General features: G+C 36.9%; 2 protein-coding genes across 4 annotated transcripts; one reads left to right on the top strand and one right to left on the bottom strand.

The window, feature by feature from the left end:
• Window positions 1–4,515: 4,515 nt before the first annotated feature.
• On the top strand, window positions 4,516–9,387 carry LOC139124007 (transcription factor ces-2-like). The gene is made up of 4 exons (XM_070690139.1): window positions 4,516–4,635; window positions 4,847–5,156; window positions 6,075–6,268; window positions 7,229–9,387. Exons 2-4 carry the CDS (start codon window positions 5,045–5,047, stop codon window positions 7,664–7,666), a joined length of 744 nt encoding a protein of 247 aa, XP_070546240.1. The 5' UTR covers window positions 4,516–4,635; window positions 4,847–5,044; the 3' UTR covers window positions 7,667–9,387.
• A 996-nt stretch (window positions 9,388–10,383) lies between these two features.
• Window positions 10,384–25,865, bottom strand: LOC139124006 (xylulose kinase-like). 3 transcript variants are annotated; one of them, XM_070690136.1, is made up of 17 exons: window positions 25,848–25,865; window positions 24,857–25,037; window positions 22,782–22,864; window positions 20,348–20,498; window positions 19,690–19,776; window positions 18,725–18,853; window positions 17,758–17,823; window positions 16,914–16,986; window positions 16,458–16,576; window positions 16,115–16,196; window positions 15,582–15,622; window positions 15,196–15,311; window positions 14,264–14,379; window positions 13,511–13,681; window positions 12,839–12,988; window positions 12,125–12,219; window positions 10,384–11,649 (listed from the first exon to the last, which is right to left on the bottom strand). In XM_070690136.1, the coding sequence occupies exons 2-17, from the start codon at window positions 24,911–24,913 to the stop codon at window positions 11,593–11,595; spliced, it is 1,593 nt and encodes a 530-aa protein (XP_070546237.1). In that variant the 5' UTR covers window positions 24,914–25,037; window positions 25,848–25,865; the 3' UTR covers window positions 10,384–11,592. The 3 variants fall into 3 exon arrangements, with proteins under 3 accessions (XP_070546237.1, XP_070546239.1, XP_070546238.1); XM_070690138.1 differs by lacking the exons at window positions 22,782–22,864; window positions 24,857–25,037; window positions 25,848–25,865 and adding an exon at window positions 21,378–21,400; XM_070690137.1 differs by lacking the exons at window positions 22,782–22,864; window positions 24,857–25,037; window positions 25,848–25,865 and adding an exon at window positions 20,862–20,916.
• Between the last annotated feature and the right edge of the window lie 921 nt (window positions 25,866–26,786).

The following is a 26,786-nucleotide window of genomic DNA, read 5'->3' as shown; positions in this document are numbered from 1 at the left end:
GAGCGTGCGAGAGGTTCGGGTAACTTGAAAGCTATTGCGCATGCCCATTCGTCGACCAGCGAGCCGACTCGGCCCTTTGCAGGAGTCGTAGCGTCATGGAGAGTTCTCGATTTTCGGAGGCATATATTTTAAAATATTGAGTGTCCACGACTTTGAGTAAATGTGGGATTTATTTTTGAATTTACTCAAAATAAAGAAATACACAAATTGCGTATCAGCCTCTTCATCGAAGAATTAAGGTGTAAGCTTATATAGTTTCATTTTGGTTATTAAATTTCCCATGACAACAAAGAGAAATCAAGATATTCCTAAACTGAGTGCATGGATGATATTCCAATAACAGTGTCTATGATCCCCCACTACTGACTACCATGCACCGTACTTGGGTTTTTACAAATACTGGTTCGGAGAAGATTGGCATGAATTTGTGCGATTTACATTACATCGATCATGAATGTGTAAAGCACGGGCGGAAAGGGCTTTTGTAGTTTAAGCAAATTAATAAGGAAATATGAATATCATTTTGTATTTGATGAGGATTGAGTTTTCTTTCCGCTCTACTTTGAGTGCAAACTCAGTATAAAATGTCTGAAAATCAGATGTAGAAACAGTAGAAATGACGATGTTTCAACCTTTGTTTGTGCTTTGCTGTTCTCGTTGGCTGATAGCTGTGGGTCCATAGTTGTGGTGTTTTCGGACGGGATTTCTGACTTTTACGGGCTAGTTCTGACTTTCACGTGTGGTTATGGGGTTCAAAACGTAAAAGTCAGAACCAGCCCGTAAAAGGCAGAAATCCCGTCCGAAAACACCACATCTATGGACCCACAGCTAGCTGGCTGGTAGTTGACTGTGAATGTGATGATTTACGGAGTACATATACATGTACTGTATTGAATAAACCGTGAACGGCTGTGTCATCTGTGATCTATTTGCGTTCATACTTTCAACGTAGCGCTTATAGAGGGGAAGCTAACGTTGTGTGGTTCACATTGTAATGAACCCATTCTTAGACTATATTCCTCTGAGTTCGGGGGAAGGGGTCGCGATCTTTGAAAACACGGTTGGAAATACATTGGGATGATTGGATCTTTATATTTTTCAAATTTCTCACAAAAGTGTTAGGTGCCCTATTGCTGAATGTTGCAATATTACAAATTACTCATAAAAACAAGTGAGCAAATAAAAAGAAAAGCAGATGAAATCACATTTGCAGATTAAACAGATATTACTTCACTATAATATTATCCCAAAAATTAGTTCGAATCGTGTTGAAAATTTAATATTTGGACATTCTTTTTGGCGGCCTGAAATATATTTAATGTTATGCATATTTTCTACCACCCGCTCGTTTGCGATGCCGTTTGTATAGTGATTAGGAATTTCTTTCTTTGATGTACCTATTGTTACTGATCGGCATCTTTCAGAATAAAGAATAAGTGGTTGACGAAGTCTAGGGCCGGGGGTTAAAATTAAACTAGCACCAAGGACCATAAAAAGTGTAGAAAACGATTTTGGGGAATTTATGACATACGAGTTTTGTCTAACATTTTCTTGATTAGAATTTCAAGGAGTTATTCCATTTTCCAAGTACGCATTGAACAATCATGAAAAACCCTACAAAGATTCCACAACTTTGTTCTAATTATTAAGAAGAGTTTTCTATCTGCTTACATGGCAGTAACCAAAGAGAAGCTCTTGCTTGGTCGGAAGATCTGTCGCTCGAGACCGGGCGATCATCGAAGTCTACATATTTCTGCCTCCATTGGACGATGGGGGCGCCGCGCTCTTGGATTTAGCTGAACACGAATAATCTGAAAGTAAAGAGGGCTTCGTTCTTCAAAACGCATCTTTCCACGAAGACTGCAAACAATTGCGCCATCATCCTCGTCCCGTCAGTAAAATGAAACAGAAGTACTTATGCGATATAACATAAAATCTGCTCTCATCCACTTTGTCTTGTCACTGACAGTGATACATCTGACTGTCCGTTATGCGACATTAAGCCCGGAAACAAAATGTCAGTTTATTTATTTATTTAGTTATTTATTTTCGAGCCATTCATTCATTTCTTCATTCATTTATTTATTTATCATGTCTGATAATTAAATTAAAATTAAACGTCAAAAATTCAAGCAATTGACAATAAAAATAGTTTCCGGTTCACGCAAGATCTGGTTGTTAATTAACTTCGAAAAAGCATGTTTTATGGTTATGATAATGATTACACTTTAATTGATAAACTACTGCAAATATTGTTCTGTCACATAGCTTATCTATAATTTATGATTGAAACATATCAATGTGAATGCGATCAATGGTATCATAAATTTAAATTGCCAATATCACTGAGTAGGATTAACAGGTATAAGATAATATTCTACAATTCTTGTCAGGCGATGCAATTGAAGAGACGCAAAACACGCGCATCGACTCGGAAAGTTCAAATATTTTCTCAAACTCAAGAATTATCCCGATTTCTTTCATTATCAAGAATAAAAATCAAGGGTCAACGCGCAAAGTTTATTTGGAATTGAAGAAACAACTTTACCCAGCATTTATCCTCGAAATCTTCAGAGTTCTTCGACCCCGGTTTCCGTGAACAGGCCCTCAATCATTGATAACCATGGATTTAGGCCAAAACCATGGTGGTGAAAATTGGGGCGAAAATTCAAAATAGCCGCAACATTGGTGTCTGACTTCATTGCATAGTGACTCCCAGTCTCCTCCACCATTCCAAAATATGTAATTCGTTTTCAGCCTGCAAATCATACTCTAAGGCGTTGGCCTGTTGCCATTATATCATTTATGATATATTTTATTTTAAACGTCAATTTCTGATAAACATGATGATTTCAATTATTCTGACATAGAAGACAGTACCACGCTTGAGAGATAATAGCTACAGGTCCATAGCTGAGGTGTTTTCGGACGGGATTTCTGACTTTTACGTGCTGGTTTGACTTTTACGTTATTAACGCCTGTCCGAAATCACCACAGCTGTGGACCCACAGCTATAATGACCTTGGACGGAACTTTGTGATTTTTCACAAAATTAAACCTTGCAGCTATTTCAAAAAACCCGGAAGAAATACCGATAAAAAGCCAAGTATACACTGAAACGACAGCAAATTAAAAACTTGAAAACGAAAATGTCCAGAAATGTGGAGGGGTGGGGGTGGGGAGGGGTTGAGAATTCCTTCAAGGTAAAAGGCAATGTGCGCATCACTACTTGACACTCAGAAAACACCGCGTCATTTCCCAAGATGTAACCGTACCTCCTTATCCTCTAGAAATAATATTTCGTATCGATAGTGCCGTACAACGACAAACTTAGCATTGGCGTGCATTGAATTACGCGCCACGTAAGACAATATGATGCTTGCGTTACTTCGACGTACTAAACATTTGCCGACCTTCCCACATTTAAATTTTGAAGCGAATTATCAGTTCCATTATCGATAATTAATTAGTTCGCCCGAACGATTTGACAGGGAGGTTGCAATGTAAACATTCAAAATAGATAGTCTGAGAAACGGTAGTATACCACCATGAAACAAACGAATGGAACACGACTGCACATTTAATAAAACGTTCAAATTCGTTTGACAGAGACACAAATTGTCCAACTATTGTGACTTCGAGCACACAGATCTAAGCCACATCAGATTTTGTGGACATCTTGCATATTGTGTTTCTAAGGTTAGCCGCGTTTTGTTCACACTGGTAAAATAATGTAAATTTAAGACTTTACACGCGACAATGAGCAGAAATATAAATGTCATTTCTTCAAATTTTATTAGCTGGTATTTGATGTATGTTGCGGCTTGCACTACACGGTATACGTAAATGATCTGGACTCATTTCTATACAAGATTGCGGGCAAACATGGTATTGCGAAATCTATAGCTGTGAACATTGGTCGATGGAAAAAACAAGGTCGGGTCACTATCGTTTGCGAAGGTACGTGTGCAGAATCGCCTACTCACTACTTCTGAAAATAGGACAATTTGAGGCAAAGATTCGTCAGTTATGCCGGTAATTGTAGATTTGAAGTGGAGGGAGTGGCATCGATACATGTACTTGGCCAAGTGTAAACAATACCACAATGCGCTGTGAGGTTGTTTTGATGTTCGCGTTCGCGTCTCAAGTTTACGCATGTGCAGAAGGCGATGAATCGTTGCCATTTTCTTGTGGTCGAACCTTTGCGCACGATAAAAACAATGCCCACAGAAGCGTTTTCTCCCAAGAAATTTTCTGGAGATTTTTGAAAAACGATTGAAGAATGTATTAAAATGACACATAGACTTTGCGAATGCCCGACCTTGATACGCAGAGCGTGTCCAAACAGCGAACATCAAAGTACTGTAGTAAGCATAATGATTGCAAGCCCTCATTGGCTACACATGACGTAGTGTTTAAAACCTATATTTAGCATCTATTTCGAGATGATTGGCTGGAGATATTATGACGCCACATTGTAGCCAAGTTTGATTGGTTTACTGTGACATCAGTTTCCAAATTTGGAACTTGCGGTTGCACCATAAGTACGAGAGGATTGCAACAGCAAAATTTACTATCGAGTAGTTGAGAGGGGAGAGAGGAGAGAACGCAAGCTGTCCGCGTGGACGATCAAAGGTAGAGTTTAATCTACAAAAACAGAATTGACCACCACCAAATCTTTCTAGTGGCACAATTGGTGTTTTTTTTGTGGTTTTGATGGCCACGTGTGCGCTGTGCCTGGCAACGTGGTGGTTTGCTGCCGTACACGGGCACAGTTGCCATATTGCGCAAATGACGTGTTCCTTCAAGTTGAACTAAACGACGAGTTTTCATGTTTTACTTGCAGGCAAGGTAGGTTGTAAGACCAGCGTGGAGGGGTACCATCTAGTTTCGAGCGTGTGTGAAGAATACGTCAAAATTGAGCGCCTAGCAGAGACCGAGCCCTTTGTAACCATAACAACTGAATCCACCGACAACATGTTATCTGACAGCCTTGTGAGTTTGATGGACGACAACTTGGAAAGGAACGAGCTGGTGGCTATGGATGATCTGCTCGATTGGTTTGACGACGATAAGTTTTCTACCAAAGACGGACTCCATGGCCACCAGCATTGCCTTACGTTGGACCCTGGAACCAAGTGGCCTATTTGACACAGGTAAAAACACAAACACAAACAGATAAGAATTTGAAGGACAAAAACCAACAGCACAAATACAGTGTCAGAAAACAACACAGTGAAATGCAGGGAAACGAGCCCATGTGCCAATCAGCAAAAATTCAACCATCAAATTTGGCAATGCAAAATGAAAACGAAACATTGATAGCTATCTTTAATCCTTCAAACATTTTGAAACCACCGTGAAATGAATGAAAACATTTCAAATGTGGACACCAAAGATGATTGAAACTTAGAGAAAACTAACTCTCACTTCTTGATAACGTAAAAACAATTGAGGAAAATCTTTACTGCTGAAGGAAGTATTTGATGAAAACTAGGTTATGATGACACCTTACAAAGAATTATTAACAGACTAAAATTTGTAAGCATAAAATTCTATTGGACAAGTCTTGGACTTTGACCCAATACAAAAGATTAGTGTATACAAAGGGGGTGTGTCATATTGCATCATGTTATGAGTATAGGATTAAAGACTTTAGTAAAAACATTTTACTTATTGAGCTGATGAAATGTAAATCGTCAAAAACAAATTCACCCAGAAAATATATTTTTCATGACTAGAGGAAAGTAAAAAAAAACCATGGAAATTAACCAAGAATGTTAGATGGAGAAGTGAAATCAGAAATGGCAGGGCTGGTATTCTTTTCAACAGTTTGCAGGTCTGACGTCAACCACTCAAAAAGATTCCATGGTATTCAGGGTTAAACTGCTACAATGAATGATGCAACCTAGGATTTCCCCAGATAAATTTGAGTAGGGGAAGGAAAGTCTATTTTTCCCCTCCAGATGAGTAACTCAGAGTAGATTAAATCTCTGAAGCTAGCCAGTATTTCTGTTATTTAGACTTTTATTGTTATTTCTTAGTTGTTAAATGGTATTATTCTTTTCCAACAGAAAGCAGCCTGTCCACAATCGATGTCTCTACAAAAGCAGATATCTTGAAGACGGCTGTTGACCAAGCGGATCTGTTCCCTATGCTTCGGGACATTGAACCTATAGAGGGCGACCTTCTGACTTCACCAGGCAGTGATGTCATGGGGGATGTTTTCTTCGATGCATTCACTGATCTGTCAGGCCTTCTGTCAGGGGTAAGTGGTCACAATGTGAATACTGTCATCGTCACTTCCAGAGAAAAAAGTAAAAAGTATCTTCTTATTGCAAGCCCCAAATCTTCATAAAAGTGTGTAAATACCCACAAAAATGTAAAAGTAAAAAAAGGAGGAACCCCTAGGCTTTTAAATGTGATGCGAAGTTGACTTGGGATTTTACTCTATTCATGATTGCATCATACCGGCATTTACCCCATTCATAGACTGTACAGACTGATGCAAGATCCTGAAAATGCAAATGTAAAGGACGGTAGTGATGCAAGATGAATGTCATTCCCAGGGTCCTAAATTTTTTGAGGCATTCAGTATGTTAATACATGTTGTCGTAGCAACATGTATTAACATGCATGCATGCATAATTAATGAGGTATTTCACAACCTGATGCAAGCTCAGCAAGAAATCATGAAACGTCGACTAAATAAAAAAGAAAAACACTCTCTCTGTAAATCAGAAATGCTCATATGACGGAGAATAACATGGTGTCTTTTGCGGTAATTCATGATTTTATTCCTCTGATCTTTACATTTCATTTTGAAACTAAATTCTGGACTTGAAATATTTCTGTTGTTGTTCAGGCATATATGTGGGAAGGTTAATTGTTGCTTTGTTCCATGTTATTATGAGTAAGATTTCACCAAGGGCCAAATTTTTCTCATCCCTGCAAACACATACTTTGTATGCTCATGTCTGATGCATTCTAATTGATATATGATCCTTCGATGGTCTTCTATGAACTTGTTTTGGTGTTAAGGTTCTGGCATTTTGTCCATCCTCAACTCCCAACATCATTGAAACAAAACATTCACTTTGATTTAAGTTGTTTGAAAAATTTATATTAGGATTAAGACTTAATGATTAATCTTGATATTTATGAGACTCTTGAAAACTACTCGGCGGTAATGGAAATGACATTACCCTTGTTGTGTGTTTGTTTACAGGAGGCCAGTCAGACTTGCAGTGGGGTAACAGTGTTTGATGAAATTGCCTGTCAGGCCGTTCCACCAAGTACTAACACCCCCAAGATAGAGGGTACCATTCAAGAGGTGAAGTCGCCCAAGAAGCGTAAGCTTGCCGTTGATGCGGAAGAGGATGACAATGAATTCAAACAGGAAGAGAAGAAGCCGAGGACATCCACGTCGACTGCAAGCTATGAAAAATATCGTGAGAGAAGGGACAAAAATAACCACGCCTCGAGAAAATCGCGAGAGGCCAGGAAAGCGAAAGATTCGTTATTAGAAAAGAAAGCGGAAGAATTGGAGCAAAGTAATATCAAACTACAGGAAAAGATTGAAGAATTGACAAAACACACTGATTTCTTGAGAAAGAAACTGATTGAGACACTATCGACTAAAAATTTGGCACAAAAATGTCAGTGAACAAATTATTTTGTCTTTTCAAAAAAAACATTTGGTAATTTTCACAAAGTCACATGATGGAAAGTTACATTTGCACATGTCTAAACAGAAATATTGTAAAATGAGGAATTTTGCCTTTCCTTGGATTTCACAAGACCCAATGTAGTGAAATGTTAGAGTTATTTGCACAATGTTTCTTTAGAAATTGAATTGTACAGAATAGAATTACCATGATATCACTGGGATATCAAGGTTGTGTGGATATCACACACTGTTGTCAGAGTTTGAAACTATTTCCAGCGAAATTCAACCCATTCATTTCAGTTTTTCTCTCTGTTGGGCCAACTATCAGTCAGAATGATAAAGTCAAACCAGATTTGGTCAGGGGGGAAAGGGTCAGGAACATGTCTGTCATTTATCAGGATTTTTGAAAATATTGCACAAGTTTAAAATTTCAACAAGGCTTTGTTGGATGAACTACTTAAGGAATTCAGGCATCTGTATCCATAGTAACAATCAGTTTCCACTTTGGGGCCAAGCACAGATAGTGTGTCACCAATATATGCACATTTTCAGTGATTGAGTTGTTTTAATGTAGCAAATGCATAGACTGTGGTATGAAATCTTCCACACCAGTGTCTATGGCTAATGTAAGAATTCTGGGTTGTGTTTGAAATCAAATCACCAGTCATTGCCAAATTGTTGTTCAAAAGTGTTGGGTCACTGAATGAACAAGCCAGGTCAATTTTTGGGCTTGATTCATGACTTCAACTGCTAACATTTGATGAAACCTTCACACCAAATATGTATGTGAAGTGTGTTTATTTTATTGTCTTACACAGAATTGTGTCAGGCATAGTCAAACTTTGCTAAATGTAAGTAATTTTTGTACTGTTCACAAATGTCGTTGTAAAAAAAGTGAAGGGACCCTTTGCTATTGTTGTATTACAGTAAATACTGAAGATTATTATGTGCTTTTTCAATAGCTTTACTTTGTAAATATGCAGTTTAAAACTTTTTTTACATCTGTTGTAGATGTTTCTGTTCACAGGCATCAAAACAAAATTTACAAAAGGGAAAGGGACTATCTTATTTGAAATCGCGAAGCGTATCAGATACGCAAATAAACATTATTTAAAATAATATGAACAAAAAGCGTGTTAAGATTTGAACAGAATCTTTACTGTCAGAAGGAATGTAACCCTGCCAGCCCCCGTTTGCCTGTAGATGGTTCAGCCCTGCCTGGTGAAAACAATGGGGTTATGCCAACGCCTGATTGTGACAGGGTTACAGGGGAATTTAGCGTGTGTATAACCAGAGGGGTTGTCATGAAGAAATGAGTTTGCTGTGCAATAGGGTTGGATTCTACATGACAGGAACCACTCTACTTTGAAAGATTTTAACCAATTACAAGTAATGCTGTCAGTTGGTTTGCTCTTTTTCAGTCAGAAAGTGAAAAAGTGAGGAACTAGCTAAAAACTAGAATGACTATATTTTTTATCAGCTGGCAAATTTTCAAAATTTACATACAAATAATGTTACATTTGTTTAACCTCATTATTTGTTCATGCCTTTTGTTATGGAATGTGTGTCATCCTTTCACACCTGTCTTTGTAATGGATTCAACCAAATGATTGTCAATATTGAGTTGTTCAAACAACTCGTTATGAAAGTTGTACATGGATGTTGTTGTCATGGCAACTGATGTCATGGCAACAAAAATAAAAACAATTTAAGCATAATGTAGAGTCCCTGATTTTTTCTGTGTATGTGTTTGTGAAAGGTCAGTGTGAATTGATCACTCAAAGCTCAAGGACCACAAATTTCTGACCAGAAAATTTACCATTCCACTGATACCGTAGTGTTGACTAGAGCTGTCAATATTATGAAAACATAATTGGAGGAATAACAAACTTGGCGGCTGCACTTGACTGTTGTCACGGGACTGTGGAGATGCAACACCACTCGACTGTCACTCACGGAATGGGTTGAGGGCTCCCTTCGGTGATGTGTCATTACATGCAGGTGTGTGTGCTTCTATCTACACACTGGTACACTTGCTGGTCTTAACTACAACTGTGTATGAATGTGTGAATGCTGATCATTGGAAAATTTCTACTATGTGTTAACATTGTGTGTTAGTTAGACATTTGCATTGTGTGTCACCACATATAGAAAATTCAAACTGATCAAAGAGAGCCGGGTTTCAGGTGAATATGGCCACAAATGCAGTGTCCTTTCAACAGTCTAACACATGAGGGCCTATCCGGCAGATTGAAATGAAAAAAAAAAAGACATTGTCCACAATTTTATTGAGCACAACATGAGCAGATAATTGTGAATACAGAGTATACAGCCCTGAAACTTCATTACTTTGTCAATTAAATTGTAGCAATTTGATGTTTATGATATCAAAATCTAAAAATAAATTTGTAACAAAAGGAAAACCGTTATCACACACATGATATGAAAAGTGAAATCAGAGTGTACCAATACCCATTTTACAGACACAAAGTGTTGTTGTTTATAATGTGGATGGACCAATGTACTCTGTCATAGGGGGGTGAGGGTTCAGCAGACAGAGTCCTGTAGTTCACACTTGTGAATTCATGTGGTGGCAGTATTTTAATAACTTGATTATGCATGTCCATGTGTATTTTTGGAGGGGGAGGGGTTGTAGCAAGGATGTTGATAACTTGCAAAGTTCTGCAAAAATACTCCAAAATGTGACCACTGAGTTGTAAAAATTTGATGTTTATTCCATTACAAATTAGTATTAACATCAGAAACAGTTCCACCATAGACAGAAGAGAGTCACTCCTACTGTCTATTGTTCCATTCTGACATTGACTCTGCAAATTCAAGGTTAAACCAATATTCCATGTGTTACAGTACTTTGCAAAATCATGATTAATTGATTACTCAGGCATCATTGAAAACATCTGTTACAACACAATGCCTATGAGCGCCCTCTGTGTTGTATAAAAGGTAAAAGTATTTGTCAGGAAGACTGTTTAAGTGTGCTCTCTGTAGATTTCCCTGAAAGAAAAAGTGTCTGTGTTGAAATGTTTTTCATTTAAAAAAAAATTTTGAATCTGTAGATAAAATTCAAGTAATAATCCTTGGACGTCATCCACAAATTGGGAGTATTCTGTGAAATCCATTCATCATTTTGCATGTAACAGGATGTCAAAATCACATGACAAGTTTTCTGTTCACATTCTAGCTGATTGTTTGCCACGATGTTCTACTTTCTACCATACATTGATGGCCCTCTATAGTCCAGTCAAGTAATGCATACTCATTGAGAACTTGTATGAAACACTGCTAACTTGGTGACTTGTATTCAGTCTTATTAAGAGTATACCCATTGTCACAGGTATGGACAGTAGGAAACAGCATAATCTGCGTGAGAAGCTCTATTGAAGTATACAAAACAAATATTCACCACTATGGTCAGGAGGACTGTGACCAGCAGTGGTACAGTGCTACATTGCACAGTAACACACACTACTCACTGACTGAGAAGTGGCAAATGTATCGTCCAATCAGGAAGTGAGTACCAGTAATACACTGAACATTACCAATCACTATGTGCAGGACATTGAGTTTGTTTTCAAAGTGACAAAGGTGTTGTCCAATCAGGAAGCAACTTCTCTAGCATATTGTCCAATCAGATTTGACTATTGATGTACACTTAGAAACACCCTTCCATTGGGCTGTTAGTTAGTGAGGTATTCTTATCGAATAATTAAACACCTGATTTCAAGACAGGAGAGCTATTCTATCGCAACTCACTGGAAAAGTTGACCCACTTCTGTGATTGGATATGGAAAATTTCCAAATGATCAACCTAAGTGTTCTGAGAGAAATACTAGTGATCCTCTTTTCTCAATTAAAATTTCAGAAACATTCCATTTGAAGATTTGATTGGTTGATTATAGTTCTCACTGTGAAATACTTTCCTCCAGTTCTTTGTAGCGGGCAGTCAGTGGAGTGTAGATCTAGAAAACAAACAAATGGACACAAAATTTAAGAAATACATAACACTGATAATAAAGTGAACTGAAGCAATAGTCACTGGAAAGGGATATTTGTACAAAGTTTTCAGAGAAGTTTATTGTCTGCAGGCTATATAACAAGTAAGTCTGCATACCTATTGTTGCTCTGAAAAAATTTTGACTATTTTACTACTGGACTTTAATCCCATTTTTAAGATAGGGAAAAGGGAAGAAGAGCTAAATGTGACTCAACTTCAGCTTTCTCTGTATCACAGTTACCTTACTTTCAGTGCGTTAGTGTACAATGGAGTCAGTTGTTTGGAAGCCATATTGGATCACATCATAAAACAAGTTGATATGTAGGTGAACTGGTCCAAACTTTGAAAGAAATACAGTCAAGTATGTGTGAATACTTTTGAAGAACATTTTCTGATGACAAAATTGACGTGAAGTGGCAACTGCACGTCAGGTGACTTACTTTGTCTGCATCAGGGCTTGGTTTTACTGCTAATTTATACGGTGGCGCCATGGCAACCACCTCTTGAAATGGAGTTGTACTTCCTCCAAATAAACCTAAAATGGATGGCAAGTTTCAAAACTGGATTAGACTGGTTTTTCACACACCAGGTTGAAGTTTGTGGGTAAAAATGATATGGGATGTTTTGTTAATTCTTCAAATATATTTATTTTACATTTGTTGTCTGAAAACAAGACACCATATTGTGCACTAATCAGTGTGAAATCAAGGATCCATACGCAAAACCTTTTGATGAATTTTCCAGTATTTTTATATTGTTTTATAGAATATAAATATATTTATATTCATGTCATAAGGCTGAGTGTTCGTCCTATCAACTCAGCCAGTGTATGTATAATGCCAAATATGATTACTGACAACACTTTAATTTAAACCAGAGTAGCATTGCATACAGTCACACAGTATGATGTTAACACTTTGCAAAAAGCAAAAAAATACTGATCTTTGAGGACAAATATATTCAAACAGTCATCCAATATTACAGTTAAATGTATTCCTTTAATTCAAATGATTGTAAAGCAGGATATTCTAAACCTAATGCTGACATGTTGTCATAGATGTGCAATTTGAAAATGAATCTGATTCTGAAGTGATTCCAAGTTACAACTTCCAAGATTTTGGCTGGATGCATTGATATTTTAGTTTCATACTGACCATGTTTTGCCCTGTAAGCACATCCCAGACATGCAGAGTTGACTGTACTTGTCAGGATATACACTGGAGTGTTGAACACATCGGCTATGACCTGCAGAATGGCCTGGTTGGCTGAAGCGCCCCCAGTGGCAAGAATCCTTGCATCAGAACCTACAAACAGACACACAAAAATTTAGAATCATTTCCATACACTCATGTTTACATCCCAGTTTTCAGTTATTAATTCCAAGTCCTGCACTGGAAATAATAAGGGTTTGTACAAAGCAATATGGGTTGACAGTTTGGGTTTTAGTTTAAATTGTAACAAACTTTTTATTGGCTGTTTGTGACTTGAATATGCAGAAACTGCAAAGTATACTGAGAAGGCGACAGTATCATATGTATATGTTGCTCACAAACGGAACGTGAAGGGCAATTTACTGAACCAAGTACACAGAGTATCATCACTGGACACAACACCTTTTACATAAAAAGTTGTAGCAAGGCAGAATCAGTGACAGTACACAAAGGCACTGACAATAACAGGACTTCTATAGGTTTCTAGAAATTCTACCATATTTCATGTTGGCAAATTTTGATCATTTTAGGAGTAACAGTGATAACAAAGTCAACATGACATGAAGTGTTCAGCTTGCATAACAATTGCCATCTTTTATGGCAAAGCATTCTTACCGATAGTGTATCCTAGATTTTCAGCATGGACTCTCTTTGCCATAAATTGACCTTCAATCAAGGCACGCACTTCAACCTCTTTTGGAAAAGATGCGACTTTCTCACCAGTACTGTTGAAACGATGAACACCTACTGCTGGAGGTGTTATCTCCTGAACATCAAAGTAAATGCCTGAAAATAGAACAGTGCATAAAAGATGAATGAGTGGATCTCTAGAAAACTGAAACATCAACTCAGAAAGCAAGACAGAGCTGCTTATTTATGCTTATTTTCATTTCACATATATCAGTATTTGAAGGCCAGAGATGAAAGAATTTATTTATCAGTTTGTTTTTTGGTTTTTTTTATTCAGTCCATCATCCAATAGGCATTGCCCAATTACAGGATGAGGTACCCATTACCTACTACCTAATGGAGCAATGAGGAGCAAAGTGCTCAACACCATGCTAGAGTTGCAAACTCCCCTCCTCCGATAGTGAGTCTCGTACCCTGACCACTGCCCCACAGTGCCCGATCAACAAGCACTCTCTCAAATCTACTCAAATGTAATATAGGTATGAGAAAGCAATGATTCAGAAGTAATCCCTTGTAAATATCTGAAAGATATGCTGACACCATCAGAATCATCCACCCTTGCATCACTATATGGTTTGGTCCAATTCATTGTTATCAACTGTTATTGTAGATCTGTTTATAGGGAACTAGGGGTGAACAGGACAGTGTGCCAAAATCATTTCTTACTTCACCACTCACCTATGTTACCATGGTTACCCTTTGGAGTTGATTTCAAGGCTTTTTCAAAGTTTTCCCAAGATCCATCAGCTGAGGTGTTCCGAATGTTTTCCCTCGTTAATGAACCATTTTTGAAGCTGACAGACAGAAAAAAATGTCAACGGAATAAAACCGGAATACTAAGTTCAAACAGAAACTGTTTCAAATCAAATAAATGTCCTGTAAGACAGCAGTTTGGTACATTATGGCAGATTTACCCTTTTTCCACCGGCCTTTGGTACATTCCTTTTTGTTACAGCAATATTGGATCCCAGTACGATGGAAAGAGGGGAGATAAGGTATGGAAACCTGGATTAAAGGTGATGTAGTCCATAGGTGTTTGGGCATCTCAAGTGTATTTTGAAAAGACTGATAATGAAGTAATGAAATTACAGATGCAAATGAAGAACATTGGGTTATGTACTGACAGTTGACTTGCAGTACGTTTATCTTGAAATCAAGCCCGCCCTCTGACATTTGTTTCTCAATACACTTTGTCTTATAGCTTCTAATTCTAATAGATTAGTTTGGTTTTTTGTTTTTTTAATTCAGTCCATCATCCTTCTAATAGTCTTTGGGAAAGTTTCAAGCAAATGGAAATACTACAAAAAGTATTGTCTTGCAATTCTACATGCCAGGCAATATAATTGGCCTTTGACTACATCTCTTACTTGGTTCATTACAAAAAGAATCAACAACTACCTTGACAATGGAACTTTATCAAAGTGTGATATAAAATGGGGGAAACAAGGTATGAAAATACTTGCAATGAAATGTAATAAAATGTTGATTATTATCTTTTGTTTGTAACAGTTACCAGAGGTACAAGATCTTTATAATATTTTTATCCCTTTTTGCAACTTCCTACTCAACAAAATGATATTCCTAGTTTGATTTAGAAAATACCTTCTCACCAGAGCAATGCCATGTACGCATCACCACTCACAGGATTGGCAAAGATATGGCCCTCTAGTGCTGGTTTGGGATCTGTCAACCACAATGACAATGTATCACTGGTGCCAAGACTAATCTATGTACAAATCAGACATATAAAAATGATGATAGATTTTACAATTTATAGAGGGACCCTCTGCAAATAATAATAATAATGATCACTTTTTGAATTTACCTAGGTATATATAGACAAGATTGCTCAGCCGTATTAATGTTCATGGAAGATTTGATCAACAAAAAAACTTTGGATGAGAAGTATAGCAGTGCTTGCATGAAATGAAAATGATAGTCTGGATGTCGGGTTATAACTTGTAACGTTTGAACAATCACTGACAGTCAATCTTACCGCAACATCTCCTTCTTGTAATCTCATTCCAGCCAATGATCCTGTCAATATCAAAGGAGGGTCAGACATTTCTCTGATTTATATCATTTGATTAATTTTCAAATCATTCATTGATAAAGTTTCTTCTCATATATTTTGACACTGAGCAGAATTGTAAGATCATTTTAACTTGGCTTTCCTAACCTGTTTAACTGTTTCTTTGATACAAAACAGTACATATAAATATCTTTCATTATGTCCTCTTGAAATTAGTTAACAATTCATATCACACTTTTTAAGTTGGTTGTCTGCAATGTTTGGAATACACATTACTATCATTTGATTTTTCTGAAATAATTTTTCCTGTATAACTTTGCCACACTTTCAATATCTGGATTTGTATCAGGATTGCAAAGTAAGGCATTCATAAATATAGTTTTGTTCCCAGAACTTCAAATTCAAATTTACTGACATAAACAAAATATTATTGTTTGAATTGGGTGATTACTGACTTAGTCATGGTGGCAGTGCTTGTTTGTTTGTTTGTTACATACCTGGATTATCTCCAGTGAAGGTGACCACCATACAGTCTGGAGGAAAGCCATAACGATCAACATAGTATGCAGATATGTGACCCTGGCAACGACAACAGAAAAGACAACAGTAAATAATAATACAGTGATAAGTAATAGGATAGCATAGAAAACTGAGTGAGAAAGGGTTTTCCCACTGCTTATGATTTATAAATTGTTATGGAGATAACCTACAGCAAGTAAATTTATGATTGTGAGTTGCAATTGATTATTTGAAACTTGCTGCAGTTTACAGGAAGTGTGTTTCACAAAATAGAATGTTCTGGAAAACAAAACGAAAACTCAGATAACAGATAACACTCACCACTTTATCAAACGCTGGAGCAAGATTTCCAAGTTTTTCTTTCAAGGCCGGAGCACTGGCATCCAATGCTTCGTCACACCAATCCAGTGTGTTTATATCCATCAAATTCATCCCTGAACCTGGTGTGAAAAATCTGCATATTAGTGTCAATGTCTACCATTGGACTGATAAATGTCATATGACCACCATCTGACCATCAGAAACACTGTTTTCTGCATGATACTGTACAATATCGAAGCCTTCAAACATAATATAACTGGTTACAATGGTTGAATAAATAAATAAGTGAATAATCAGTATTCATTTTTCTTCTCCTAAATTAATAAATATGCAAAACACAGGAACTACCTCATTTAGGATATGTTTACTCAAAATATGTTTGAGCAAAGATGACAATTTGAGATTTACTCATATAGGTAGAACTTTAAAACTTAAATTGCCATAGTTTTCACTCACCGTCACTGTGATCAATTGGTGCGTAATCACCAAAAAACAATGATGCAGCAAAACTACTGACGAGAGAAATTCTCTGAAATGAAAAACAAATCAAAGTATTCAACTCATCCGTCCCAATTACATTATATAGCTTGTTTCTTCATGAAACTGTTGGTAAATAAATTAAACCCTTGTAGCTATCATTTTCTGTACACTATTCAATTATCAATTGAATAAGAGACAATTCAATGGACTGACACGGCATGCCGTCCTTGTTGAAAATGAAGTCCTCATGGGCAATTTGCCAATACAAAATAAATATTTTGTAGACACTGGTGTTCACGGTTGTCAAAATAACAGTGTTGTCATGTCAAGATTAAAGTGAAAATGAAAATGAAATAAAACATGTAAAATCAAATCATGAATATACTAAATCTAATACAGAACATGTATGTGATATTACTATCGAAGCTGGCTGCCATACTGATTTGGCTAAAATAAATTGAGGCACATATGTAGACCTTGGTATGTTGTATGGTTAGGTAAAGTAACTTTGAAACCATGGCAACATGAAAGCTTGGTGGCCCTACTGGATTGCAATGCAAAACTGACTTGCCCCTGCATACATTTTGCTGCATGAGCCATGTGCTAGCCTTAACCCTCTCAGGCTTAAATCCCTATATACCTTATATATACTGGTATACAGGGGTCGCTTTGGTAAGTTACCAGGAATTCAGGCCTGAAAGGGTTCAAGTAAAATTGGTTCTGGCATATCTGATTAATAATTCTTGTCTCACATATGTAGTAATGGCCAAAGATGATATTCACGATAAAAAATGATCACTTTATAGACAGAAGTCCTCACCTCTGTGTTTTCATAAGCTGTTTTGTTTGTTTGGAAGATTTTTGCAATTTGATTTCCTGTGAATCTCTGAAAAGAAAGGAAAGCTGTATTACCGGTAGTCTACAAATGCAGTACAATTCTACCAGTAAATAATTTAGTGTATTCTGACATTCAATGTCCATAAAAACAAGCAATGCTGGTAAAATACAACTTTGCAAGCCAAGAATGTTTCTTCAGGCTGGGAGACTACGGTACAACACCCTAACCAAGCTGTGCACACCGGACATGGGGTAGAAGTATGAGCTTGGGTGAAGTTGACTTGAAATTGCTCCCGTCCTACCAAGTTAAAGTTGATTTTTCCAGCAGTGTTGCAGAATTCCAGAGAGTATGGTTGGTGTGAGATGTCTTTTCCTGTCATTCTTACTTTCGTACCTACCATGTACAAAGTATATAAATAGTTTTTCTGAAACACTTTGTACAACAGCATTTCACCTAAAAATTCCTGGACTGAGATCTAAACTTTAGACGATAGGGTTATACCAAAATTTAGTGATGAAAGGGTAAAACACATGAAAGGTCTCTGAGAATATATCTATCAGTAGGTGGGAAGATTATTCAAAGCTTTTTTACACAAGTACTAGATTAATATATTTTCAAAGACAGGCGTCAAGAAATGGGGAGTTCATTAATGTTGTATTGCCCTTTATAGATGAGAAACATTATCATAGGAAAATGGATACTGAAACTAACAAGTGTACAGTCAATATGTCCTTAAGAAAATGCAATTTAATGTCTTTTGAAATATATACCTACATAAAGAATGATAATTAAACTACAAATAACATAGTTACTAGTGAAGGTGTAATCATGTCATTTTCAAATTTTCTGTCCCACCTGTGTCTGGCTAAAATTGAAAGACTGGCAAATAATGCCTTTTGAAATATTTCTATGCATAATGAATAATTCATAAAGAATAGAATATACATACCTCATATGCCCTTGAACCTGTCAAGTTGGCCACTCTCTGAGGACCCCCTAGTTTCTTCTCTAATTGTTTACACTGTTCAGCTGTGCTGGAGTCCATCCATATCGGAGAGTTCTCTACACTGAATTGACCCTGCAAAAATATATGTAAATGAGTATATTTGACCTATGACCTTCATTACCTGTGACATTGACAAATCCTATGCTTCACTGCTGTATTGTAACATCAAGTCTCCATTGCTCAGCATATTAATGTAAATAATATGGTCACATGTCTTCAGCAGAGTGTACAAACAAACGTTGATAGAGAGTTGCTGTCACTGTGTTTCAAAATATTCACGGACAGTAATGTATCAACGCACAATAATTGGCTTCTGAATAAATTTAACAAATTTCAATTTTATTTTGTATCTGACCTGCAGCTTTTATCAGAGTCCTTGAATTGTAATATTTACAGGTTCCATCATTACTTTGGTCTCAACAAGTGACTCTCTTCATAGGCTTCTCTTTTTCCATATTTCAAAAATTCTGCAAAAATTTGCTGGCAAATATTTATTTTAACCTTTAACGAGAATGCTGTAAACTAATTTGAAATTATCCCTAAATCAAGAAGAAAAAACAATTAAAGTTGTGCAAGCCCTTTACATATTTGATAAAACAAAGTCTAGTTGGCTAAAATATTCCCTCTATAGCTACTAAGACTAGTCATTTGGTGAGAACCAAAGAGACACTGTTTGATTGAACTGCAATATGAATATATGTGAGATATATAGTGAGACATTGGATTTGCAAATATTGATAATACTCAGTGAGACATATTGCAGTTCAATCAAACACTATCTCTTTGGTTCTCACCAAACGATTATTATTAAAACTCATGTTTTTCAACTTTTTGCCAGAGAAAAGATGGGTCATACAAAAATTTGCTTGGAAAATGACGACATTTCATACGCTGTCAGATATTCCTACCTGAAGTTGTTGATGCAATGCCTTGTCTGGCTGTAAATTTTTCAAAACTTTTTGAGCGCCACGCTTCCAGTACACACTACCATGTTGCTACAATTAAAACAAAAAATGACTGTCAGAGAAACTAAAATTTGATGTTCTTAAATAATGCTGCATTTAATTTACAAACAATTATGCCTCTAAAATTTAAACATATTTGTTCATAGTGTACAGCTTGGTTGTCCATATGAAAAGTGCAATAAAATAAAAAATTCAGAGGTTACTTGTATACAGACACATTAACATCTTTTCAGTATTATCCCTTCCAGTATCAACTAAAGATTCTGCTTTTTGCTTCCAATTTGACTGCTAAACTTAATGTTTGTGCGATATAATTGCAAAATACTAAACTAGAAAACAAATCTATGACAGGGGTCAACAAATCAAGAGGTCAAAGGTCACAGGTTACCACATATTTTGCTAAGACTAGTCTATTTGTGTGATTTGTTACTCCAGTAATTTCTGACTGGTGAAAGTATGATTTACACACAACCACCAAACCTGCCATAATAATAGTTCTTGGAACACTAAAACTAAACTGGACAAATATCAACACTATCCATTGCTGTGAAATTCAGAATGACTGATGAAAGATTTGCAAAAAGGTTGCCATGGAAATTACCTGGCCACTGCCAGAGAGGGCAGCAACATTGGAGAAATCAAAGCCACTGTTTTTCATCTTGTCTAGAAGCAGATCTAACGCTTGTATCCACATGATGGTGGGGGAGGTCACGGTCAGTTTGTCTTCATGCATGTGAACTCCACCCTGAGTCCTGTAAACAAAACACATCAAACATCAACCTGGACATCCCTATCAGTTTGTACAATTGGAATAGTCCACAGGTCATGAATGAAAAACAAGTCTCAAAGATAAATATTATAGATACCATCTATTCATAGAATTCATATCAGATATGTCTGATAAGATGTTTTCAATCATTTGTTATTTATTGAAGAATTCAATGCCAGCAAAAATGAAGCCAGTACAGCTACTTTTTGTCAAGTTTGAAGTATCTTTCAGTTTTTTTCATCAAGGTATTAAATTAGATTCCAGAAGTGCAATGTTTCATCCAGGATTGTATCAACAGATGGGATTTCCCCCTTTGGGGAAAATTTAGACTGTATCGGCATATTACCTGTACTCTGGTAAGTCAATATCAAACTGTACGGATGTTTCATGGACAACATTTAGACTGTATTGCATATTACCTGTACTCTGGTAAGTCAATATCAAACTGTATGGATGTTTCATGGACAACATTTAGACTGTATTGGCATATTACCTGTACTCTGGTAAGTCAATATCAAACTGTACGGATGTTTCATGGACAACATTTAGACTGTATTGGCATATTACCTGTACTCTGGTAAGTCAATATCAAACTGTATGGATGTTTCATAGACAACATTTAGACTGTATCGGCATATTACCTGTACTCTGGTAAGTCAATATCAAACTGTATGGATGTTTCATAGACAACATTTAGACTGTATCGGCATATTATCTGTACTCTGGTAAGTCAATACCAAACTGTACGGATGTTTCATAGACAACATTTAGACTGTATGGCATATTACCTGTACTCTTGTAAGTCAATATCAAACTGTACGGATGTTTCATGGACAACATTTAGACTGTATTGGCATATTACCTGTACTCTGGTAAGTCAATATCAAACTGTACGGATGTTTCATAGACAACATTTAGACTGTATTGGCATATTACCTGTACTCTGGTAAGTCAATATCAAACTGTACGGATGTTTCATAGACAACATTTAGACTGTATCGGCATATTACCTGTACTCTGGTAAGTCAATATCAAACTGTACGGATGTTTCATGGACAACATTTAGACTGTATTGGCATATTACCTGTACTCTGGTAAGTCAATATCAAACTGTACGGATGTTTCATTGACAACATTTAGACTGTATTGGCATATTACCTGTACTCTGGTAAGTCAATATCAAACTGTACGGATGTTTCATGGACAACATTTAGACTGTATGGCATATTACCTGTACTCTTGTAAGTCAATATCAAACTGTACGGATGTTTCATGGACAACATTTAGACTGTATCGGCATATTACCTGTACTCTGGTAAGTCAATATCAAACTGTACGGATGTTTCATGGACAACATTTAGACTGTATCGGCATATTACCTGTACTCTGGTAAGTCAATATCAAACTGTACGGATGTTTCATGGACAACATTTAGACTGTATCGGCATATTACCTGTACTCTTGTAAGTCAATATCAAACTGTACGGATGTTTCATGGACAACATTTAGACTGTATTGGCATATTACCTGTACTCTGGTAAGTCAATATCAAACTGTACGGATGTTTCATAGACAACATTTAGACTGTATTGGCATATTACCTGTACTCTGGTAAGTCAATATCAAACTGTACGGATGTTTCATTGACAACATTCAGACTGTATCGGCATATTACCTGTACTCTGGTAAGTCAATATCAAACTGTACGGATGTTTCATGGACAACATTTAGACTGTATTGGCATATTACCTGTACTCTGGTAAGTCAATATCAACTGTACGGATGTTTCATTGACAACATTTAGACTGTATTGGCATATTACCTGTACTCTGGTAAGTCAATATCAAACTGTACGGATGTTTCATGGACAACATTTAGACTGTATTGGCATATTACCTGTACTCTTGTAAGTCAATATCAAACTGTACGGATGTTTCATGGACAACATTTAGACTGTATCGGCATATTACCTGTACTCTGGTAAGTCAATATCAAACTGTACGGATGTTTCATGGACAACATTTAGACTGTATCGGCATATTACCTGTACTCTGGTAAGTCAATATCAAACTGTACGGATGTTTCATTGACAACATTTAGACTGTATCGGCATATTACCTGTACTCTGGTAAGTCAATATCAAACTGTATGGATGTTTCATGGACAACATTTAGACTGTATCGGCATATTACCTGTTCTCTGGTAAGTCAATATCAAACTGTACGGATGTTTCATGGACAACATTTAGACTGTATCGGCATATTACCTGTACTCTGGTAAGTCAATATCAAACTGTACGGATGTTTCATGGACAACATTTAGACTGTCATCCACTACCATGGCTTTAATCTGCAATAAGAAAAGTTGAGAAATATGACAAATATAATATTTGAGAAGTCATTAGTGTTTAAAGAGTAAAGTTGCTGGTTAGTGATGATAAGAATGTTTCTTATGAGCAACATACCAACAGATGTTCTAAAGTAATGTGTTTCTGTTTTCAAACTCAGCAAATCTGGATGTTTGGATTTACAACACAATAAGAATTTACAGAATAACAATAGACCCTCTGGAATAACTAAACCTCTCAGAAGTACTCTTTTGCAATCACCATTTAAACCAACATTGTTTCAGATTTCAACATATTGTCAAACAGGTCAAAATTAGGTCAAGAAGACAAGAAAAGTATTGTATGTTTTAAGGATGTCATGTGAAATTCAGCTGTGAAATTGATTTCAGTGCACTGTTCTTGTTTACCAACAAAGTATACATTTGCCCCAATTCTGCAGGTTTTTTAATGAGAAAGCATAAATTTTCAACAATTTCAACAAAATCTATCATGCTTTCATTGGCGTATATGATTGATTATGTAGTGATGATATAAATGCGAGTGATACATTTTGTTCCTTTGATTTTACAACATTTTATCCACATACTAACTTAGTGGCCAAAGTTAGGTTGTGCATACAATAAAATGTTTTAAATTCAAAAGAACAAGACAGACACAAGTGACAAGCAACTAGTTGCCTAGACTACAAATGACATTTGGAATTGCTTTGTTGATGTTCTGCACTATATTTATCTATGCAGAAGGAGAACTGAGTTTGGGCAAAGACTACTTATATCTTTGATATTGTTTGTAAAGTGGTGTTTACCAGGGAGCTCTTTTTTTAGCTCAATGTGTTTATCAACTTGAAAATTGGTCCAAAGTTTCATACGGTGATGGATGGCCTACTGATATCTGATTGTAATGTAAAATGATTGGTTGATGATAGTCAATATTCACTGTATGCAGGTATTGATAGCTCCACAAACCATGCTGTGGACTGTTTTGTGTGCAAACCAAGCTAAGCCTTTACCCACACACAGACTGGCATACAGTAATTACACTAGCCCGGAAAGAATACATTTGCCAGGCAGAAAGAGCATTTCCACGAAGCTGCAATACAGTAGCTCAAGGTTTTGCTCTCAGACCCAAATACCGGACAAAACCTCGAGCTACAGTACTGCAGCTAATTTCCATACAGTTATCGCTAATAAAATGAAGTGAGTGAGTGTATGTGTGTCCTGTGTTTATTTGATTTTTGATATCGTTGTGATTAGTTTGACTTGAACCACAGTTACGTGTGGTTCAATACACAGCGGCTGCTGCAGTGGCATGCATAGAAAAAGGGCTTTTTATGCATACCACTGCAGCAGCCGCTGTGTCTCAAACCACACGTAACTGTGGCTTGAACTCAAAGGATGTACCTCAGTTTCACCATGGAGATACTAGAAGATTTTACCATGGACATGCCACAGTGGTCTGCCCAGGGTTTCACTGAATCAACTTCCAGTACAGTTCATACTTGCTGGCGTGCATCTTACCAACTTAAAGTATGTTACACTGCCACTATGACCTTGAGATGCCTTGGACATGACACTGATAGCATGGAGGTACTGTGTGTGTTACCTCCATACTGATGATGGTCAGTGAGTTTGCCCTGGCTATGGCTTTCATCACAACCCAGCCATGCTGTGTAATGTGAGAGATATTTTCTCTCTGTTGTACTATTTTACTGTGCATATTCGTACATTTCAATGAATTCCCATTCGGACTTCACTGACTGGATAGGGAACAACATTCTCTTTTTCACATCCATGATTCTCTCATGTACAAGTGGAAGCCGAAGTTATATTAGCCACGGTCCCTCTATCACAGAGGGACCGTGTATTAGCCAACGCCGACTACATCATCCAGAAAGGTGGAAGCCAACATCCACGTGAAGCAACTGAATTCAAGGCAACCACAATGTTACAGTACAATGGTACCTCCATGGTACAATCTAAAAAAAACAAACGTACCTGTTGTGTACTGAAGTCAAACCCTAAATATTCTTTCCCTCTGTCCTTTCCAGCCATGGTTTTCACTGACGTATTGCTGTTTTCGTTGATTGATTATCACACGGAGGGACCGTGGTTATCACAACTGGCCGCCACAAGAAGTCCACACACAGCCTTCAAGTCAACAACCTTGCTTGCAGACCTACGTAAAGTTGGCGTCATCCTCATCCTCATCCTCAGCCTCAGGTGACCTTTCTAGCTGACGCTGAAAATGACGCTGCTCAGCGTCAGCTTCAGCGTCGTATCCGAAGATTGCCGAAGTTGCGCTACCCGATGACGGATAAATGATAAAATTCGCCCAAAACTTAAGAAAATAACAACTCCATTCTTTCTCAACTTTCTTTTGAATCGTAAAACTGGTTCGCAGGTAATATTTTATCGTTAGAATATCTCATACAGACTAGTTTTTTGGAAATGTTCGTAATTTTCAGTCCATGGATCCGTGGATGTGTTTGTTGGTATCCTCTCAACTCTTGCGTTAAGATTTCCCAAAAATTGGTGCAAAAAAGTATACGTGGTCCGAAATGTGTAAAAATCGCCACCATGAGAGGCGATATGAAAGCCCTAATTATTCAGAGGACATATAAAACAATTAACTGGTATAACCATGGCTTGAGGCCTGAAAAGTCAACGTATTAAACATACAACCTTAATGTTGCGTTATTACTGCATCGTGAGAAACGGATATTTATAAGAGGAGAGGTTACTAAATATTATGAAATACATACCCCACTGTGTTTTGATTAACATTTACAGTGATATGAAACTTGGAGCACATTTTTAAAGTCGTTTTTACACTTATCATTCCATCAGACGCATTCGGGAATAATCGGATCTGACGCCGGTGAAGCTGACGCTGTAGCGTCATCCTCATCCTCATTTTCGCGTGACCCCTGAGGCTGAGGATGAGGATGAGGATGACGCCAACTTTACGTTGGTTGCTTGCAGTAACGCCTACCAGGTCAAAGTTCAAAGGTGAAACAGGATTTTTAAAGGATGTTGCCATTGTTTTGTTGTCCGCAGTTGAACCATCAGTATAAAAACTGAGATCTTTTGTATGGCCATTTCAAGATCCGCAATGGATTAAGTACGTTGCTAAAATACAGAATTACATATTTTCCAAATTAATTTTGAACCCTAGATGAGGGCGCTATTCGGATTAAACCTGACCTGACAGATATAGGACAAAGCCGGGCACACTGCCGGAGTACAGCGTTGATTAATCATTTTCGCAGTGTAGTCACAATGGAGTTGACTGGTATAAATGGCATAATGGTAGTGAAATGATATTCTACATGCCATGCCAGAGGAAGCAGGTAGATTTTGAAGTTGTTATTCGAAAGTGTAAGTTTGTAGATGGCATCCCAACTCCCAGTGCGAGTGCTCGCGATGAAGTTGGGCCACCTGTAAGACGATCTGCCGTAGTTCTGAAATGTACATAAAAATGAGAAGACAATTTTTTTTTCACATACAATACAATACAACAGCTATTTCAATCATCCCTGTGATTGAAATTAGGTGCGCGTGTCTAGTTCCAGATATATTCAGACATTGTTCTTTGTTTCTTTCAAGTTTATTGTATTTGTCCATCACAATTAAATTACACAGGGGCTTTGACAGTGTTACTTCAACAAGTGAACAGTAAATAACGTGTATAATATTAATTTATGCAAGACGTAATATGAGATTGCTAAGTATGGAATAGTAATATTAACCCTTTGAGCGCCACCGTCAGTTTGTGTCACTTTTGTAAAATGAAACTCAAACAATTTCTTTCACATTTTCTCAGAAATTAAGATAAAAAACTGAAGCCAAAATGATATCATGTCTATTCAGTCCAAATCTGTTACAAAAAATTACAGAAATATACAAAAATTTAATAAATGTTGCT

The sequence above is a fragment of the Ptychodera flava genome (assembly GCF_041260155.1).
Source record: "Ptychodera flava strain L36383 chromosome 23 unlocalized genomic scaffold, AS_Pfla_20210202 Scaffold_23__1_contigs__length_28996876_pilon, whole genome shotgun sequence".
NCBI lineage: Eukaryota > Metazoa > Hemichordata > Enteropneusta > Ptychoderidae > Ptychodera > Ptychodera flava.
This window is presented reverse-complemented; position numbering and strand designations above follow the sequence as displayed.

What these genes read in the sequence shown, in the direction of transcription:
- LOC139124007 (XM_070690139.1), top strand. Translation starts at nt 5,045, where the DNA reads ATGATCTGCTCGATTGGTTTGACGACGATAAGTTTTCTACCAAAGACG. An exon ending in AAGTGGCCTATTTGACACAG is followed by an intron (nt 5,157 to 6,074) that starts GTAAAAACACAA and finishes CTTTTCCAACAG; the next exon opens with AAAGCAGCCTGTCCACAATC. An exon ending in TGTCAGGCCTTCTGTCAGGG is followed by an intron (nt 6,269 to 7,228) that starts GTAAGTGGTCAC and finishes GTTTGTTTACAG; the next exon opens with GAGGCCAGTCAGACTTGCAG.
- LOC139124006 (XM_070690136.1), bottom strand. Translation starts at nt 24,913, where the DNA reads ATGGCTGGAAAGGACAGAGGGAAAGAATATTTAGGGTTTGACTTCAGT. An exon ending in TTGACTTCAGTACACAACAG is followed by an intron (nt 22,865 to 24,856) that starts GTACGTTTGTTT and finishes TTCTTATTGCAG; the next exon opens with ATTAAAGCCATGGTAGTGGA. An exon ending in GCGTACATGGCATTGCTCTG is followed by an intron (nt 14,380 to 15,195) that starts GTGAGAAGGTAT and finishes TCTGTCTGTCAG; the next exon opens with CTTCAAAAATGGTTCATTAA.